General features: G+C 34.1%; 1 protein-coding gene across 16 annotated transcripts in view; it reads left to right on the top strand.

Annotated features, from left to right (window-relative positions):
• The window catches only part of LOC132907653 (inositol 1,4,5-trisphosphate receptor), a 47,808-nt gene that overhangs the window by 11,504 nt on the left and 16,660 nt on the right, over positions 1 to 19,644 (top strand). For 14 of the 16 annotated variants that reach the window (XM_060960942.1, XM_060960936.1, XM_060960939.1 and 11 more), the window contains exons 2-9: positions 2,290 to 2,492; positions 14,340 to 14,410; positions 14,576 to 14,688; positions 14,821 to 14,907; positions 17,154 to 17,648; positions 18,157 to 18,295; positions 18,485 to 18,696; positions 19,040 to 19,366. In XM_060960942.1, the coding sequence (XP_060816925.1) occupies positions 2,395 to 2,492; positions 14,340 to 14,410; positions 14,576 to 14,688; positions 14,821 to 14,907; positions 17,154 to 17,648; positions 18,157 to 18,295; positions 18,485 to 18,696; positions 19,040 to 19,366 (1,542 nt within the window). In that variant the 5' untranslated portion in view covers positions 2,290 to 2,394. The remainder of the gene's footprint in view (positions 1 to 2,289; positions 2,493 to 14,339; positions 14,411 to 14,575; positions 14,689 to 14,820; positions 14,908 to 17,153; positions 17,649 to 18,156; positions 18,296 to 18,484; positions 18,697 to 19,039; positions 19,367 to 19,644) is intronic. The other 2 variants (XM_060960943.1, XM_060960928.1) reach the window with 1 other exon arrangement.

Genomic DNA, 19,644 nt, shown 5'->3' with positions numbered 1-19,644 from the left:
ATTATCGGTTTAGTTTTTGAAAGAATAGAAAATTTATGAAGTGTACTTGAACGTGGCTAATTTAAGGCTGAGCAAAACTAGATAATCGACAGAAGGTCGTTCTACGTATGAAAATAAGTTGAAAATGTAGAATAAAATTTTTCCGTTTAAGGCTTCGTTTTCAAGAAAATAGAGTTGGAACATGGCTAATGTAGGATCAGTCTAGTACATACGCCTGATAAATTTTCAGAGTTACTTTTCCCAGAAACAAAGAGCTTTATGAAAAAATTTTATTACATTTCACAATTTTATTTTAACATATTGTTAGGAAATATTATTATTGTATATTTTAGAGGTTAGGCTTCTCTATTATAAAAATTAGATATATTTTATAACATAATTCGAATTAATTTTAAAGTCACTTCCTCAATCTCTGAACTTAACATATATATCGTATTTTGTAATGTACAAAATTAGCTCTTTGGACTGTTGAATTTCTAATCAAACCCTTTAATAACATTCTTTAACTACAAAACAACTCCTAATAATAATTGATAAACAACCAAAACCTAATCAAATTCTCCTTAATAAGAAATAATTATTTCAAATCTTCATCTTTCATTTGTCAAAGTGGAAGTTTAGAGAGCGAGCTCATTCCAAGGATAGGAAATACAGGGTAGACCAATTTCCTTCGTTTCGTTTTCGTGCTGGATTCAGTTGGACAGGAGAAAGGTAGCAATTTCCATCGTGAAATCAAGTTTAATCTGACCTATTTCACAAGGATCGCGTAATACGTTGAAAGCTACCGGAAGTCTCCAGGGGATGCAAAAATTTTAGTTGAAATTGCCTGACTCTGGTCCCAGGGTATAATAATAATTAGAAATATATGAATCGCAGAGTTAACGAGGCACGTGTAATTCGTCTCGTTCACTCGATTGGGAAATGTGATTCATTCAGTTTATCCGGATATTATTCCGGTTTTCATCCTGTTTATAAATCGTTTCACGACGGATTGATAAACAATTTGACGGTAAATAAGTGATTTATATCGGTCAAGAATTGTTTCCATCACTTTCGGTTCGCTCCTAATAGCATGTTTACCGTGGAAATATTAGATGTATAAATCGATTCGTTGCCTTCAGGTTTATGACAGCTTGTAATAACTGCCTTGGATTTAAAAATCGCACCAAATATACTGATTCTTCAAGTGACATTCTTATGGCAGTTTTAAAAACGTACCATCTTTGTTTAGTTAATTCCACGGTGAGTTGGCGGTATAAAAATCGACATATGTTAATGTTATGAAAACTACCTGCATATTGTTGGTATAATAATGGCAAATACAAAATATCTGAAGTTCGTTAGCTTGAATTTAGTAATTCTTTTGTAGAACTGTGCATCACTTTGGACAATATAATTATTATCATAATTCCATTATCAAGTAATATATTGTGTTTCAACGAGTTTCAATTACGATTACAATTACGATTTATGGATTTAGATTTAAATTTTCTATGAGACATGAAATTTGAATGGAATCGAATGACAGAATTAATATATTATACATGGATGAAGAGTTATTGTCCGTTTCTCTGACCTTTGAACGTAGATGCGTCTATTTCTGTCAATAATAGGAACGCCCTGTTCCTGTAAAATATTCTATTGTATGCCGTATTTTTCATATCATGTCACAGAAGGTGGTCCTGTTAAACGAACAGACATGTATCCTCTTCTGTTAGCTAAGATCCCAGCTGCGAATGGTACATATCCATTGAAAACGATCAACAATCAGACATTTATGATTCTACATATGTCCAAATCAAAAAAATTCTCTTATGAATGTCTACACCAATTTTATAATAAACATCCGTTCATATTTCAAAAGTACTATAAAGCTTTTAACAAAAAGGAAATGAAAATATGAAATTTCGAGAACAGGTTCTGTTGTTCCATTTATAAGTAGACTGTGGATATTTATGCAAATTCATATTTTTATAAACACAACCAGAAGAACGTACCTGGTAGAATATACCTAATTAATACTAGGCACGAATTTTCTTTCATTTATATCATATCAGGTGTTATATTTTGCATAGCTTGTACGTATATTTTCGCATATTACGCACGTTTTCTCATTTTTCGCACCCATAAATTCCCCATAAATGCATGAAAATTCACAGTCTACTACGTTCCGAATCTCGTAAATCTTGAACCCTTTATTCGATCTTGAATAAAGAAACACTTTTGTGAAGCATCGAGTGCTCCATTTGCCATCGACGAATAGTAAAAAGATCGTTTCTATCCCCGTAGGTGTAGCCATGAATAATTCACTCGGCTAAGAGCTTGAATTTCTACGACTTTGGGGCAGCGAGAGAGAAAGAAAGAGCGAGAGACTCCAAAGACAACAGCTTCAGGATGGGCGAGATCCTCGGCTCCGCGAGTTTCCTGCATCTGGGCGACATCGTCAGCCTATACGCCGAAGGCAACGTATCTGGCTTCCTCTCCACCCTCGGGTAAGTTGAATATTCATTAAATTGTACCAACTAATTAGCATAGTTCCGCCGTCGCAAAGCTTCGTTCTAACGTTTCGTTACTTCGTGATAAAGAACTTGTACCCTGTTTTTTTTTTTTTTAAGAAGAAGCCCTGATACGAGTTGCCAGGAAAGTAACAGCGGATTTTCTAATAATTAATAAGTCAAGTTTCTCCAGAGAAGTTTCTATTTAACTTCTAATAACGGAAAATGGGGACACGGCTTTAGGCTACGGCGATCTACGAACATTTCTGGAATCGAATCTTTAAATTTGGTCCAGGAATCAAGTTCGAACCTCTAAATTCGATATTTTTACATTTCGATTTAGATTTTTAATTTTCGGAGATTTCAAATTCGAATAATTTTCAAATTAGCGTTACTTATATATTTTGAAGCATCCAAACAAGTCGAATTCTCAATATTTCTGATTCGAATAAAATTAGATTCTCGGTCTTTCTCGACCATTTCGAAGCCACGTGTCAACAGCAACAATTAATTCTGCTTATAAAACAATGTTTTTACGAAATCGTTAAACCAACACGGTACTCCTTAAGTTTCATAATTCGCGTCTTAAACGAAAATCAACCAGGTGAAAACCTTGTTCATATAATAATACGATTTTAGATTTAGACGATTTACGAACGCTTTCGGGATGCAACATTTAATCGGGCGGGTCAAAGTGTGTACGATAAGAGATTTTCTAGTTTAATATGATATTTTCTGTGTTTTCAGTCGGCTAAGTTTTGGCGGAAAGAAGGGAGCAGAGTAATTTTTCTGAAAATTATGGCGATTATTATAATAGGAATGAGGCTGTAGAAAATAGGTCGAGGAGTATGTAGAGATATTTTTGAAGGATTAGAGAAGTCTTAGGAATTTGATTGGAATGCATGAGGAGTCTAGATAGAGGCAATAGTAGTTTGGGTACTTGTAGAAGAGAAGATGAAAGGAAAGGATTCCTTTGTCTGAAGTCTGCTAGTTGGGTTGGTCGATAAGGCTTTGCTCAGCAGATCGTGCTTTAGGCGTAGAGTTGTTTGGATCTGCAGCAGACTTTTCTGCTGGTAGCTATTTGGAGTTAGTGAAAATTGTGCCAGATATATTCTGAATGCTTCAAAATTGCTAACAAATTATAATCATCATTCAACGAATGAATTTATTCGACATATAAATAAAACTAAATGAAATATGGCATTTCAATAAAACTTCTATATTTTTTCAATAAAGTGATCTGTTGGCAAAGTCATATATTAAACGAAAATATATCCAAAAGCTTCAGGCAGTTTTCATCATCACAGATATATTTATTCAGATAAAGTACACATTTCATTTACTTTCTGATAGAAGACAGATTGACCTTGGCCATTACATAATACGCATTTCACCAAGTTGAAGATTACATTTTTTCGAGGATTTATCAAGCCCCTGATACTCTTCTTCACGTTCTTTAGATACGAATCATATTCTGGAGAATACTATTCCCATTAGCGCCTTCTGATCTCGAATACTTATCTCGGTGTCACCATTTTACGCTCGATAATTCATTTCCTTATCCGTGCGACATTCCGTCTTCGCGTAGAAGGGGTAGGGACCAGGTTATTTCAATAATCTTAATGCACATGCTATATGTATTCTGAACTCTTTCTTGCGATTACCATCCGAGACGATTAGATATTCCAAGACAAACATTGGTATCTTGTTCTTTGAAATATTTCTACGCGGTGATTTAAGAAATTCGTAGCTTCATATGCATTAGTATTAAATTTTATGCATTCTGTTAGCATGTATTTTTTGATGTATAAGAAATAATAGAAATTTATTCAGTATTTACATCTGAACTTTGTTAGGAGATAAACACGTCGTAAAATTGTATGGCCATTTGGCTAATCTTAGAAAATTTTTCCTTGTTATTTAAATCGTTTCCATGATAATTTTTTCATATTGGCAAAATTGAGATTATTCCGTAATAGATTTAAAATGATTGTCATACTCTAACAAAATTGTCAACATTATTTTTTATTCATTTTTACGATCGAGATTGACAAGATAAAAATGCCCGCTAGCTTCACGTAGTCAAGGATTCCAACAAATTTTAGCGATTTAAATGAAAGATCTACCATAACGTTAAAAAACATTTCAATTTCTCCAATTGTCATGAAATCTCAGTAAAAATCAAACAGTGCTGAAAAGGATACAATATCAGGCACAATAGGTCACATTTACATCGAAATAAACGTCACAAGTAAATTCTCAGGATTTTCCATAATCTCCATAATCACAATAAAAAAAGAAAAAAGGAAAAACAGAGTTAGAAAACGTGAATCGACTTAACAATGCCGACAAAACATTTTAAGTGATATGTTAGATGAACACGATATTGTCCCTTAATAGATTCAGAAAAATCTCGTATATGTTTACCGGTAGACTATTTTACTCCATGTTACTTTTCCCCGATAATGGTTTAAAGATGCAGATTAACATCAATATGTAGAGATACCCTTTGAAAAGTCTGCGCAGTCGGGTACACGATAGGCGGGGTCGATTACAAAGAGATCGCCTTATTACCTGCTCGTATCGACTCGATCCTATCTTTGTGCTGGCACGAAGCAGCAGCGCGCGGATAATACACGCGGGCAAAGAATAGCACGTGTTCTCCCTCAGTCGAGGGGGAGAATTTATTCGACGGTAGCAGATGCTCTCTGGGTAGCCTGGGATTTATTTGTAAGCTGATTAAATAACTTCCCTTCGCGGACAAGTTGTTGAAACATCGACAAATATCGAAAACGTTTCGAAAGATAAACATTGCGATATCGTGGAATTCTTGTTCTGAAATTTGTGCATGGAAACAGAAGCCAAGAGGAAAATCTGTCATCGATTTCCGCATTTTTTCTGTTGCGAAAAGTCGAGAAGAGCAGATACTTTGGACAACTTGAGATTTATTTGATAGCTGGTTAAATAACTTTCTTTCTTCCGCCGACGAGCTGTTGGAACAGCGACAAGCATTGAAAACATTCTGAAAAGCAAGTGTCGTAATATCGTGGAATTACCATTTTGAAATTTCTGATTGAAGTGGGAGTCATTTGATGACATTTTGTTCAAATAGAAAAGAAAAATTGAAAAAAAGGCTCTTGAAATATAAGAAAGTAAAGAGACTGTTGAATTTTAAATCGAAGTGAAAGGTCGCTTTGAAATATTTAATTACGAGTTGGAATAATGGACTCACTGAATTTCCAGAATTCTAATCTTATGTTTAAATAAAATTTCATTTCCGACTATAATAACATAGATTCTATTTTGATCGATTAATTAAACTGACGACCATACGATACGTAGTAATTTCCAAAATCGACTTGTATTATCGTTTTACATTAATTCGTAATATATGTTTTCTTTTCGATTGAGTCTTGTTCGAGCGTAGAATTACGTACGCAAATACCTGTCGCTTTTTATACCGGAACCGGTCTTCAACCAGTGAAAATTGCCTATAATCATTGCTCCGATTAGCGGTGCAAGGCGACACGGAAAAAAGACGTATTTCACAGAGACCTGCTGTCTCGTGAAATCGATGTACATGCCTTTTTGATGCTCTCCTTCAAAGGGAGTTAAACCTTTTATTGCATCGACAGAGTATCCAACTGGTTGTTTAAACTTTGGTCAAAATTATTTATTCTAACGAAATTTTTGTCAGTGTCTTTTCTCTGTTATTTAGATCCTACAATTTTGCGGAACTCGGGAAGATTGAAGTATTAATAGTACTGTGTTAAACTATTCTGTTTTTAAATCATGGAAATTTTTCCTATTTATTCCAAGGAAACTTTACTTAGCGTCTTTTATCTTCTACTTATTGTCATATTGTAGATTTTAAGCTTATTACAAAGTTAATAATTAACTATGTCAAACCACTTTCATTTTAAAATCATTATTTTGTTCTATCTTTGACAATGTGTAACACGTATAATATCGTTAGCTTTCGACCATTTTTATGCGTTATCCTCGCGATAATGAAATTTTATGTCATGTACTTTTTGATAAATGATCTAATGGAAGTAAATTATTTCTTGTTAAAACATTGAATACCAATCCGACGATATTAATATATCCGAAAAATGCACAAAATGTGGTATTGGTCAGTTTAACGTTCTATAATTTCAGTCGAATAAAGTTCTTTACCATAAACGACATTCCCAAGCTAAAAGCCACGCGAAGTTTAATGTTTATTAGTTACATTTGTTGGATGAGAGCGGTGAAATCGCATAGACTTACGAGAAAAACGGGGAAACTTACTTGACTAGTAAGAAAAGGAGAAAAGAATTATACGATGATGGTTTTGAGAAATTGCTTGACATTTCCCAACTTGAAAGCTGCTTGTATTTTTCCACGAGTTTCGAGTAAATGTCAAATGTTAGTTTTTTGCACATTTAACAAAATGTAAGAGAAAAGAATCGTAAGAGAAATATCGCAGAAGAATTGTATAAAATTTCTTACAGCGAGAAAGAATTTTGAAGAGAACAGATAACGAATGGAGGAAATACGTATTTGTTTGGTATGCTGAAAATTGTTCGATAGCAGAGGATTCAGTTTGTAAATGATTTTGACACGCATCATTCCAAGAGCGATTAATCGCTAAGTTCCATTTAGACTCGCCTGCCACTCGAAAAACAGGTCAGGCACACTTCGCCCACTCTACTGGCATTCACCGGCATGAATGGCCACTTAAATAAAATCTCGGCGATCGAATTCCGCGAATCTGGTTTTGCGAATGGACTTAGTTCGCGAGTAAGCCTCTGCAATTCGTTATTATCTCTTTTCGTAGCGTAAGCCAAAGATAACGTACTTTCAGCTAAGTAGCTAAGACAAAGAGTATATATAATATACGTATATACGTATTATGCGTATGAATTATGACGATGGTATATGAATTTCTTATGTTTTAGAACGTTTTTATATTGTGTTCCTTTTCAACCATCTTAATTGTCAATGTTTATGTACAAATTTTGAATATAAAAATGATACTTTGAATATGAAAAAGGCTAGTGTACTTCCAGAGCAAGTCGCTTTTGATATTTAAAAAAGAATATTAGAATTATAATTTCACTTCTTTACAGTCCATGAGTATAATTCTTAATGCATAATAATTGCTGGATTTCTAAGTATAACAAAATTTATTACATTACTTAGTACATGTTAATATAGTACACTAAAAAGAATAATCTGAAAAATAAATAATATATTAGGATCCTATAGGTGAAATTGATAGTTTCTTGAATAAATATAAGATGCCAGTTGAAGATAGAAGAAGGAAGACGTGGAAGAAGACAATCTCCAAATTTTGCAATATCCGTTTAGCGAGATTTTTATCAAAACACCAAAATATCATATAATCATAAAATAATCTAGTACTGTAACGTTCCATGTTTATATATATATTGTCCAAATACATATATCCTTGTTATCGTAACCATATCCATGAATCCAAGATATCTTTATTTCGATAAAATACAAATCCATTAATAAAAAATATTAGACTAATAAATAATGTGAAAATCACATTTCCCTTCCTCTGTAACTCTTAATGTACTGACGTACATCCATCAATCATAACGTAAGCGTTAAAAAGCACACGATATCGTAACACGATACAATTTAGCAGTATATTGTTTCAAAGAATTCAATAAAGTATACGATAATCGAATCTCTCGATTGTTGTCACTGTATCTATGATAGAAATTTCTAAAGACAGGGTGCAAGGTATTTGACGATCTTTGGACCATATTGTGCTATTGTTCGATTAATGCCAATATACGGAGATAATAGTTGATGGCAGCTCGTCAAACTAAATCCCTGACCCGGTGAATGGAGTATATCTACTAATTCCTGTTTTCTGCCAGCATCTTGATTATACGGCCACTTGTCATTTGCCATAACAGTGCACTCGCTATCTGTATTCGGTATACCAGCTCGCGAATGAAAGGGATGTAATTAACGTTTGCAACAACGCGTTTATCCTATCAGCTTCTTAGCTCCTACGCTTCAAGATACTTCGAAAAGTCACTATTCCTTTATATCTATTTACTATAAATTTATTGTGCATAAATTTTTGTTTCTTCTCAATCATTCGTTCTACATTTTCATTTAGGGAAAAGAATATACTTTGTTTTGAAGTTCTCTTGCATAATTCAGTTATCTGTTTCACTCTCCTCGATTTTACTTTACCCCTTGGAATCACAGTGACATAACAGTAAAGGATCAATATATTGAAAGGATAAATAATTATGAATATGCAAATATTTTTATTCGAAATAGAAAATGAGATTTTACGTTCGGATAAAAGATTGTTTGCATTATTTACAAATCAGTAAGAAGCAAATATTGCTAATAGATCCTGATCAAGTAATAGCTTTAACTCATAGGAAAAATCACTAGCCTTCCAAGGTTACGACAATAACAATTTTATAAATAAGTTTCTATATCATATAAAGTCGGAATCACTTTGTAACAAACACTGCATTAATAATATTAATGATTTAATTTATAACTTTTTAAGTAATAGATACTCTTTGTACAATAAAAATCTATATTCTTCGTCTGTTCTAGGGTTCATTAATATTAGTTAACAAATGATCGTGCAAGGTTTAGAGAAGTTTCGCGATGCTTATCGCCTTAAAGCAATATCGGTGTTCGAATGATCGTCACGATCGTCGATTTATTGTTATTTTTTCTTTCTCAAGATCTTTTAAGTGTTTCATACGTCGAGTACACAATCGTTTTGCGTCAATGCTTAATTAAGCGCGAGATTAGATTGCCAGCGATATCCAACTCTTAATCGCCTCTCTCATCGATAGAAGCTTTACTCTGACGTTATTCAACCCTTAAATCACTATACGAGCCGTTTACACATCAGAGAGGTTAAGACCGTTTTTTGAAATCTTTGAAATTTCAGTGCCAAAATATTTGACTGATGTTTAATTTCATCAATTTTCTCTGCTTTTTGTTTTACAGAGTTAATCGATTTCGCAGTTCGTACACGTACCTTTCTCTTCTACCGCGAGAGAAACGCTCGTACGGTTAGCAATTTTGAACGGTCGTCGACGAAGTTATTAATAAAATTATCGAGGGCGTGGGACGTGGTGATTTATTGATCAGCGGGAAGTGCACGGTACGCAGTCGAAAGCACATACCGTACATTCCTGCAGGTATCCTAGAAATCCATTATTACGTGGCAACATCTCGGTTTCTCGGGTTTCGATTTGCCATCTCTTCGATATTACTCGATCGACATAAAAGACGACTACCGATGAATCGTGCGTGTGTGACGAAGTTAGGTTTCTAAGCGTGTGAAGGCTTTTTAAATGAGATAATGCGCGATGCATGTATACGTTCTTGAGTTAAAACCGCCTTCAGTTCTGCTTCTAATGGTCTAACAGTAGCAACCATGGGCTATATGCGGTAACGTGGCTAACTCAATCACGGTTATGGATGTACGCTGGACACGACATTGTAGGTGACACGATATCGGCTTTCGTGGCCGAACCGTTTCCTCAGTTATGTGTATTATAGGCAACCCCTGCGAAAATTTGCATCGTGTGTATACGTTGTCTTTCTTGTTCGCTGACCCGATAGCTTTGGCTCGCACGTCTCCCTTTAGAACGCCTCTTCGATCGATCGTATTGCATTCATTGCTGAAAGAGCGACGTGCATCGCCAGTCGAATATTAATTTGCTTTGTTCCTGGTGAGATTTTTTTCTCATTTTTCTCCTATGCTCATGAAAGTGTAACTTCATTCGTTGGTAATGGCATTTCGATGGGATTGTAAATTGAATCGAGATTGTTGAATGTATAGAGACATTGTCGAATAAAATCGGTTTGCTTTCGTCTTTTTGATGGATCTCTTTTCTTCATACAGTGGTGAAGATATGCCGACGAACGTCTTCGGTTGAATCGAGTAGAACTGAAATATAGTTTCAATTGCAAACATATCGAATTGATGTACGAATTGTTATTGTTATTTATTCAATTCTTGTCTTTCGGCTTTGAATGGCTTCCGGTAGCCAACCTTAGAAAAATACCCAGCTTGTGAATTATTGTTAGTGAACGTGGATGGTAGAACTAAAATATAGTTTCAATTGCAAACATATAACAAACCTGGTATTGATTTACATTGTGTTTTGGCCAAATATTTTTTCTTTACGCGTTGGCGAAGATTCGGGTCTTTCGATAAACGTTTTAAGTGAAGTTGAGTCAATTCGATTTATAGATTGATCTGTGAATTATTACTCGAAACGTAGGACAGAAATATGGTTCCGATAACAAACGTACCACGAATCCGACGTTTATTCGCCTATTTTATTAGGCAAATTATTTGCACATTGAATAGGATAGAAGATATTTCGACGAATATTCTGACTTGACCTGACTTCATTCAGTTTATGGAGGATCCACGGATCATTAATAGGAAACGTGAGCGACAGAGTCGAGATGTGGTTTCGATTACAGATGTATCGCGTTCGAATATTCGTGGTTAGACGCCAGGTGCTGGCACACGTTGTTACTCACTGTTTGTCGATCAAAATCCACGTGCAAGCCCGATTTATCGTGTGAGTGATTTTAGCGGTGTAAGTGGAATATCGGATCATTGTTTATGCATGCCTTGATATACATAAAGAGGCACTCGACATAACATGTCGATCTCCTATGATTTATAGCAATGCAGCATATCGAGTGTCACTTTTTTTTCGTTTTTAACGAAAGTGAAATATAATTTCGAATTTTCACTTTGTTGTTTGCCTTGGATGCTACATCGCGCAAACAATTGATTTGTAGCTAGTGGCGAGTTTCACGTTTTCCACACTTTGAATATTTGTCACAATCCGGTGGATGCTACCAGTAGTTTCCCGTTATTTTAGATCTCTTTGATTTATGATATCGGGAATATTTATCGTCAGATGGTGATTTATTTTATAAGATGCATGTTGCACAATAGCAAATCGTTTCTGACTGGGAATTTTATTATTTTTCATCCGTGACTAATTGAAATTTACATACATCATTCTAAGATAAACGAGCAAAATTCTTACTTTCTGTAATCATAGTAATTAATAGCGCAATAAAAATTGATTTACAATCTAATAAAATAATACAGAATATGTTAAGATTATATTACCGCTTACAAACGGGAAACACATTTACATTCTTTTTATCGAATATAGTGAAGTGACATTATCAATAATATAACACAGATTTAAAATTCTAATTGAAATTTGTGCGGTTCTATAAAAAGACACAGAAATAAAGCAATGTACGTAAAACAAATATCATTATTATTTAAAATAATTTTTCTAATATCTTCGTAATGAAACAAAATAAGGGAGAAGCTATATTATAGTATTATAAAATCTAAAAGCATTCAATGATTAATACATCAAAATAAGAATATATTTCACGCGAAACGAACGGTTTTACCTTATACGAACCTTGTCAGCCTTTGCGGCTACGTTCTATAGGGAACGCATTAGCCTTCGAGGTAGTTAAAAGAGCTTACGTTTGCGGATGAAAGAAGCCTAAATGCAATCTCGTTAGCAAACTATGAATTCTATTAGTGACGAACAACAAACGATGTGGTTAGTTACGGATAGCTGGGCTGACACTCAAGGGATGTAATCAACCCTCCTAGTAACAACTTTCTTCTGTCAACCATAAAAGCGGCCTTTGTAATTAATCGTTATTTGGACAGGAAGCGTTATTTTTCCCCTTGATGTTTTACAGTAACCGTTCATCGTGGAATCCAACGTTTCACTGCTTCGTTGATGCAAGATTCCGCGATCAATATGTACCTTCATTTCTGTTCAGCTTGTAAACGCGCTTTTGTCATGGTAAAATAATGCTCGATTCCGTTTCCATTCTCTGGTCGAATCTATTCTTGCCTATCTGTATTTTCCGTGACAGACTATGCTCAAATAGGTATACGGTCTTTGCTATTAACGTGAAAAATGTATTTTTAGTTAGAAATAAAAAATTGAATTTATCGAAAGGATAATATTCTTTAAGATCTTTGCCAAGTCGGTTTTTTCATTAGGATTTTTTAAATTCGGACATTAATTTCAATTGAATTCACTACGGTAATTCATCAATTTTTTGTACGTAAATCAGGTCGTTGATGTAATTGCAAGAAAAATCTGTTAGATTTCTTTCCTTCAACTTTTTCCTTTTATTCGGAAATATTTTAAACATCCGACTTACAGGCCGCTTTTACAATGAGTCGTTGTTCATAAGTGTGCTGGAATCTTTCCAAATCTTTTGAAAGTTCAAAACAATAAAAAGTTAGACTTGCATATGAATGACCTAGTTTACTTGCAGACTATGGAGAAGTGTGTTTGTCTAGCGAATGGCACGTATTATTCAAAAGTTACCGAAGAAGGAAAACTAAAACGTAAAATAAATATCCCCTTGTTCTAACAATTTTTCCTGCAAAAATATTTATCTGGGACAATTTTAAAAAAGGTTCTAAAAAAAAACATTCTTGTTAGCTACGTTCTGCGATGTGCAATTAAAACGGTATAAAATTATTTTCTCTTTTTCCATATTAATCCCAACACCGCATCATTTAAAGGAGAAATATTATATTCATGATATTATTTTACTTTAAATTGCACCAAATTTCAACTCCAAAAATAAAAACTTATTGATTTGCAATTATTTGATGACACTCCATTTTATATGAAACTTCTACCACTTTCGTACATTCCATTTTTGTCATCATGTATTGTGTTTCTTTGTGCAGAGTGATTTATAGCTATTTTTGTCTGCACAGCTATCGCATATCTCCATTCACTGTTGGAAAAGTTTTCTGATCTTTTCAGGGAAGGAACAACAGTGTAATTTGTTAGACTTTAAACGTCTCACCCCGCCGGGCAGAAAATATTGCTGCGCTGCAAGTGCACTTGTTTCAACGCACGACAGCATCGTACGATGGCAACGATACGCCGATATTTCGACACATGAAAGTTCGTCGACGCTGTGTAGCTTTAAAGCTCCCGGGCAAGACTGGGCCTGCCCCAATATCGATCTGCACGTTGCTTTCGTTCTAGCTGGACCACACTTATTTCACAACTGTCTCCTATATTATGTTGTTAACCCTGAGGCGTTGCCATCAAAAGACAATCTCGTGGTTTAGTTGTTCTAGAGCTCTCGCCACTTTGTGTCGAGTTTAAGTGAAGTTTAAATTGAGTTTAACTTAAAGAGTATCAGATAGGGTACTGTTTTTATAATATTTATTTAGAAATGAATTCTAAGCTTCATAATAGATAAATAATCTAATCAAATAATCAAATAGACACGAAATAAGAAGAAAGTAGTTTAATATAAACTGAAATATGGAGAGACTGTAAGATGTATAAAAAGAAATGAGAGCTTTAACTTATTAACGAGTAACGTATTGTCCATGCAACGTTCGATTCGCAATTTCTTTTAATCAAATTAAATGATCGAATTTTGTCGTGTTAAATTGCGACTGTAAAAGGAAATTGTAAAAATTTCTTTAATAGTTTTTTCGTCATTTCACCTAGATCCTGTAATTTTTTATATGTCACGGATTTCTGTTGCCAGTTTCTGAGGAATGTATATTACTCTCTTGTACCTATATTTTCTTACACTTCAATAAAATCAAATCAGATTCAATAGTTATATTTAACGCGCTATTTCATTACTTTTAGCCTTTAATCGGTTGAATTTAATACCAAGTTGGTTTTTTAACATTCGTTTTGACTATGCGGAGTTTTTAAATAAATGCAAAGAACATTTAATATTTACACAGATTCTATCACTTTAATTCTTTTCTAGGTTGGTGGACGATAGATGCGTGGTATGTCCCGAGGCTGGAGATTTATCGAATCCACCCAAGAAGTTTCGAGGTAAATTAGCAAAAATTATTATCTACGATTATCGTAGAAATAAAAGATCAGTCAGTAACTTAATCGATCGTTTCTTAAACGAGCTCTCCATTCCTTTAACCAAAATTTACACTGATATGTCTGTCATCCGATTAACGTGTCGCTGGTCTTCTGCGTAATTTTTAGATTGCCTGTTCAAAATATGCCCTATGAACCGTTACTCTGCCCAAAAACAATTTTGGAAGGCAGCAAAGCAAAGCGCTAGCGGCACCGACGCCGTGCTTTTGAAAAGATTGCACGTGAGTTTGAAAGTCTCATGAAACTTTTACGCTGTTTCATCTAACAATTGAAGTTTGAATTAATGAATTAATTATATTTTATATTATTAAATAAAGCATATTTAATTCTGATTAACGTGGATCAATTTCTAGCATGCCGCCGAGATAGAAAAGAAACAAAACGAGACTGAAAACAAGAAACTGCTTGGCAGCGTGGTCTCTTACGGTAATGTCGTGCAGGTGAGAAAGAATCAAAGCTACCATGTTTTGTTTCTCTAATATTTCTCTATATTTTTACATTGTCCCCGTTATACAAACTAAATCAATTTACCTTGCGCTACACGCTTCAAAAGGTCAGCTTTTGCTTTAGAACTCAAGGGCAGAACTCTCTTTTATACAGACGCTTCGCTTACCATTTCTATACTAATGAAAATATTAAATAATACCTTTTGAATGAAACGACCCGATAATACCCTGTTTCTTTCCCTTTAACCCTCTCAGAATTAACTGGATAACACGCTCCAAGGTAGCTTTTACAAAGACTGTGTTGTGGGCTGTTATATTCTTCCAACGCGAAGATTTATGGGGACACAGGATCTCATTATAAATGGAGCTATATATCCTACATAATACATTATGGTCAACCTACCTTTTTCATAATTTAAACGATTTACCGTCCGTGATATTATTTTACAGAGTTCATCGCGAGAAGAAGAAGAATGTATCGCGTAACAGTTAATGTAAAATTTCAATCCTTTTCCTTTACGTTTTATATTTTTCACGCTTAATTCATTTTCTTCGAATTTGCCTGCATTATACTCTTATTATTATACTCTTATTATTATATTATAGCATTTAAATACACAATGATTTTTTATTAAAAGAAAAATAAGTCTAAAAGAAATAAATGCAAAATCTCGAGCTTTCTCTCTACATTTTCATTCTTCGTGCTTGACCTATTTCCCTTATTATGCTCCGTGTTATTATGTTATTGCGTTCAGTGTTGAAAAAAGACATTTAATTTAATTCCAACTCATTTCTTGAAATTTTTATTCTCCGTGTTTAATCGAATTTAAATGTACTATACCTGCTTCCTATTATTATATTTTATTGTTGATGTATCCTATTAGTATATTTTAAGAAAAATTCCCCTTTATAAAACGTTAATGTAAAATTTCGCATCTCTTTATACATTTCTTTTTCAAATTTAAGTGGATCATACTCCATACTATCGTATTATCGCTTTCATTATTAAACGAAAAATACTCGAAAGTGTTAGCATAAATGCTCACTACCTTACTTACTTCTTTTTATTTCTTATTATCAAATATCATAAGCTAATGATTATTTCGCCATTTTCCTTCTGCATGTTGCCGACTTATCGCAAAAAAGAAAAAAAAGGCAACACAAAACGATAACCAGTCGCCAATTAACAGAATTAGCTTCCTTTCGTGATATCTGTGTCGCATGAAACTATCGCGGAAAGCATCGTCAAGATGCAGTGCATTATCTAAACACTGAATTTCGTCTTGGCTTTCAACTCGCGATTGTGTGTTGTTTTAAGTGTATGATCGAATTATTAATCCCATTCGTGGTGCTTTTAGCGTCAACAACTAGGGGGAACAACGTTATATAGGCGAAGTGATGGTCGCTAAATGTATTATACGTGGAGGCGAAATATATCGTCTCCTGGCGTGCGAGCGAGTGTCTATGAACGTCGTTAGACGTCTACTTAACGTGATGCAATAACGTATAACATCGGGTCTTTGTCGATCTATCGAGCTGCTTTATTCCTTCCATGTGTGGGAATTATGATAGACTTGAAAGTTAATATACCAGCCAGTGTGATTGACGTCCTGCTTCTTATTTTAGCGCTCCGTACTTCATTTTCATTCTTTTTTCTCCTGTGGATCGAACGATAATAGAATTTTGCTCTTGCCTTTCGACAGCTTCTATTTCAATTAATTTCTATATTGCTAGGTAATAGTAGAGTACTCTGGTATGATTATCTACAAATTGTATGTTACTATAGTCATGGAAAATAATATTCTAGTTTAAAATATTTATGTAATCGTTTAAATAATAATATTCCAGATTCTGTGTAATAGTATAGTAAATAATTGCACTCAACTATCATTTTGATATCCATAAAATTTCTATAGCTAGAAAATTCTACTTTACCATTACTATGTAATTTTAAATAATATTTTCCTGAATCCTAAGTAACAATAATAAATATATAATCGTTCAGTGCTATTTTGAAATAGGCTTCTGAAATGTTTCAAATTTCCATTTATAAAATATCTCCAATACCCAATTTCCAAATTGTACAGATTTCTATAGAAAGCAATATTCAATTTACGATGCCTCTGGAATTCCAAATAATAACGTTGAAAGTTCTGCAAATAATAATTCTGTATTACATAAATATTATTCCTTGAAATACAGCAGTATCCCTTATAGATCGAAGTACGTTTCTCTTCTAGCTATTGCATCTGAAATCTAATAAATTTCTGACGGTGAACAAGAGACTTCCGGCGCTACTCGAGAAGAACGCGATGAGGGTGTACCTGGACGCGAACGGAAACGAGGGCTCCTGGCTCTACATAATGCCTTTCTACAAACTACGTAGCGATGGTGACAGCGTAGTCGTCGGTGACAAAGTGATTTTGGAACCGGTGAATGCCGGAAGACAAGGTCTGCATGTGGCCGCTAATTACGAGTTGAGCGACAATCCCGGTTGTAAGGAAGTGAATGTAGTGAATGCGGCTACGTCCTGGAAAGTAACGTTATTTATGGAGCATAGGGAAAACCAAGAGGAGATTTTAAAGGGTGGTGATGTCGTTCGTCTGTTTCACGCGGAACAAGAGAAATTTCTTACAATGGACGAGTACAAGAAGAAGCAACATGTATTTCTCAGGACTACTGGTAGGACTAGTGCCACTGCAGCTACGAGTAGTAAAGCTTTGTGGGAGGTTGAGGTAAGAAAATTATCATCTGATTAATATATTATGTGTTCAGGGAACTTAGCATATAAATCCTTGGTGCTTAGTACATACATATTGTTAGTATTGGAAGACCTTCAATTGGTGTAGCGAGTGTTAGATCTTGGAATAAATACAGAATTAATAAATTATTTATTAAGAAATCAAAATAAACATACAAGGAATTATCGGCGTAGGAATTAATAAGCAAGAAACTAATTAGTAAATAGTAAGTTTGAATAGTAACTGATCTTGCCTCGTAATCAATGCATTGATGAATACATTGACGAACGTAATACTTTGACGATTTGATCTATGCTACAACATGTCAGGGTTAGATTCTTTGATACCTTATTGCTAGTTTACTTAATAATAATACTATTTCTGCTACCGATGATTCGCAAGGTATAGAAATATAGTCATTATGGAAGATTATTTATTATTAGAGAGTATATGTATATAATATTGACAGGTTTTCAAGCATTTCAATAATCTTTTTCTACAGGTCGTTCAGCACGATCCTTGCAGAGGAGGAGCAGGTCATTGGAACTCCCTGTTCCGATTCAAACATTTGGCGACGGGACAATATTTGGCCGCAGAAATTGACACCGATGAACCACGTGAGACCACAAAAGGCAAGCGTGGTAAGATAGATATTTATGTGTAAAATAGAATCGACGACAGTCTTCAGGGAATGTATACATAAAGCTATTACATTTTCCTGCATGTTGTAATAGTAGAGAAGCCCTGCACAGTTATACAATAAACGTTTATAACATACGTGGTTCATACAGTTCTAAATATAATCGTGATATAGATCGTGTGGTTTATAGATCCACCTGGGCCAGTATATAGATTAGTATCAGTACCACACAGTAACGAAATAAGTTCCTTATTCGAATTGGATCCGACTACGTTAACGAGAGGCGACAGTTTGGTCCCACAATCATCGTTTGTCAGGTTACATCATATATGTACGAACACCTGGGTTCACTCGACCAGTGTACCAATCGATAAGGATGACGAAAAACCTGTTATGTCAAAGGTACTTTTAAATGAAACTGATTGCAATGTATACACTGCCAGTTAAAAGTTTAAAATTACGTTCTGAGTTATCATATATTATGCTAATTATATTATTAATGGGAAGTTAATGTTACAGATATTAATGATAATTTTCTGTACTTCTTAAATTTTATATTTTTGACTAAAGAATTTTCTAAATTAATGAAATTTTCAGCTGATTTTTCTTTTTTTAATTCTTGAATTACGTGAGACACGTATTGATTCTAAAATTTTGGTCAACAGTGTATACATATAATGCAATCTGTCCTATTTCTCATTGTTTTAAAAAAAATCGCTTGTCTAAATTGTAATGATATCGCAAGGTGGGTTGTGCAATCAATAAAGAAGATAAAGAGGCGTTTGCACTGAGGTCAGTGTCGCCAGTCGAGGTGCGAGATCTCGATTTTGCGAATGACGCATGCAAAGTGTTAGCGTCAATTAGTGGTACACTGGAAATGGGTACGATCTCACACAATGGAAGAAGAGCCGTGACAAGTTTATTGCAGGATATAGTATATTTTATAGCTGGCTTAGAGAACGAGCAGAATAAATCCGAAGCTTTAGATTTAATCGTTACCAATGCTGTTAGGGACCGGCAAAAGTTATTGCGAGAACAATACATACTTGGTCAATTATTTAAGATACTTCAGGTAAAATTGTTAAATATTGTTAAATATACTTCCTTTGTTATTTAAAATTTCCTATCTAATGTTTTTTCTTAAGATATATTTAAGTATTTGAAATTTTCCGCGTTTTTTACTTTTTCAGTTAGATAAAAGTTATATTACACGCTTTGTTACGAAATAATGACTAAATATTTTTAATTGAGTTGAAGATGACGCGAAAGGAAACGATAAAACTTCAATTTTCTTTGCTTCCGAGATGGTAGATAGGACATTTTAATGAAGGAGAATAGTATGAATATTAT

The sequence above is a fragment of the Bombus pascuorum genome, chromosome 6 (assembly GCF_905332965.1).
Source record: "Bombus pascuorum chromosome 6, iyBomPasc1.1, whole genome shotgun sequence".
Lineage (NCBI taxonomy): Eukaryota > Metazoa > Arthropoda > Insecta > Hymenoptera > Apidae > Bombus > Bombus pascuorum.
Note: the sequence above shows the minus strand (reverse complement) of the source record. Positions and strands in the feature narration are given on the sequence as shown.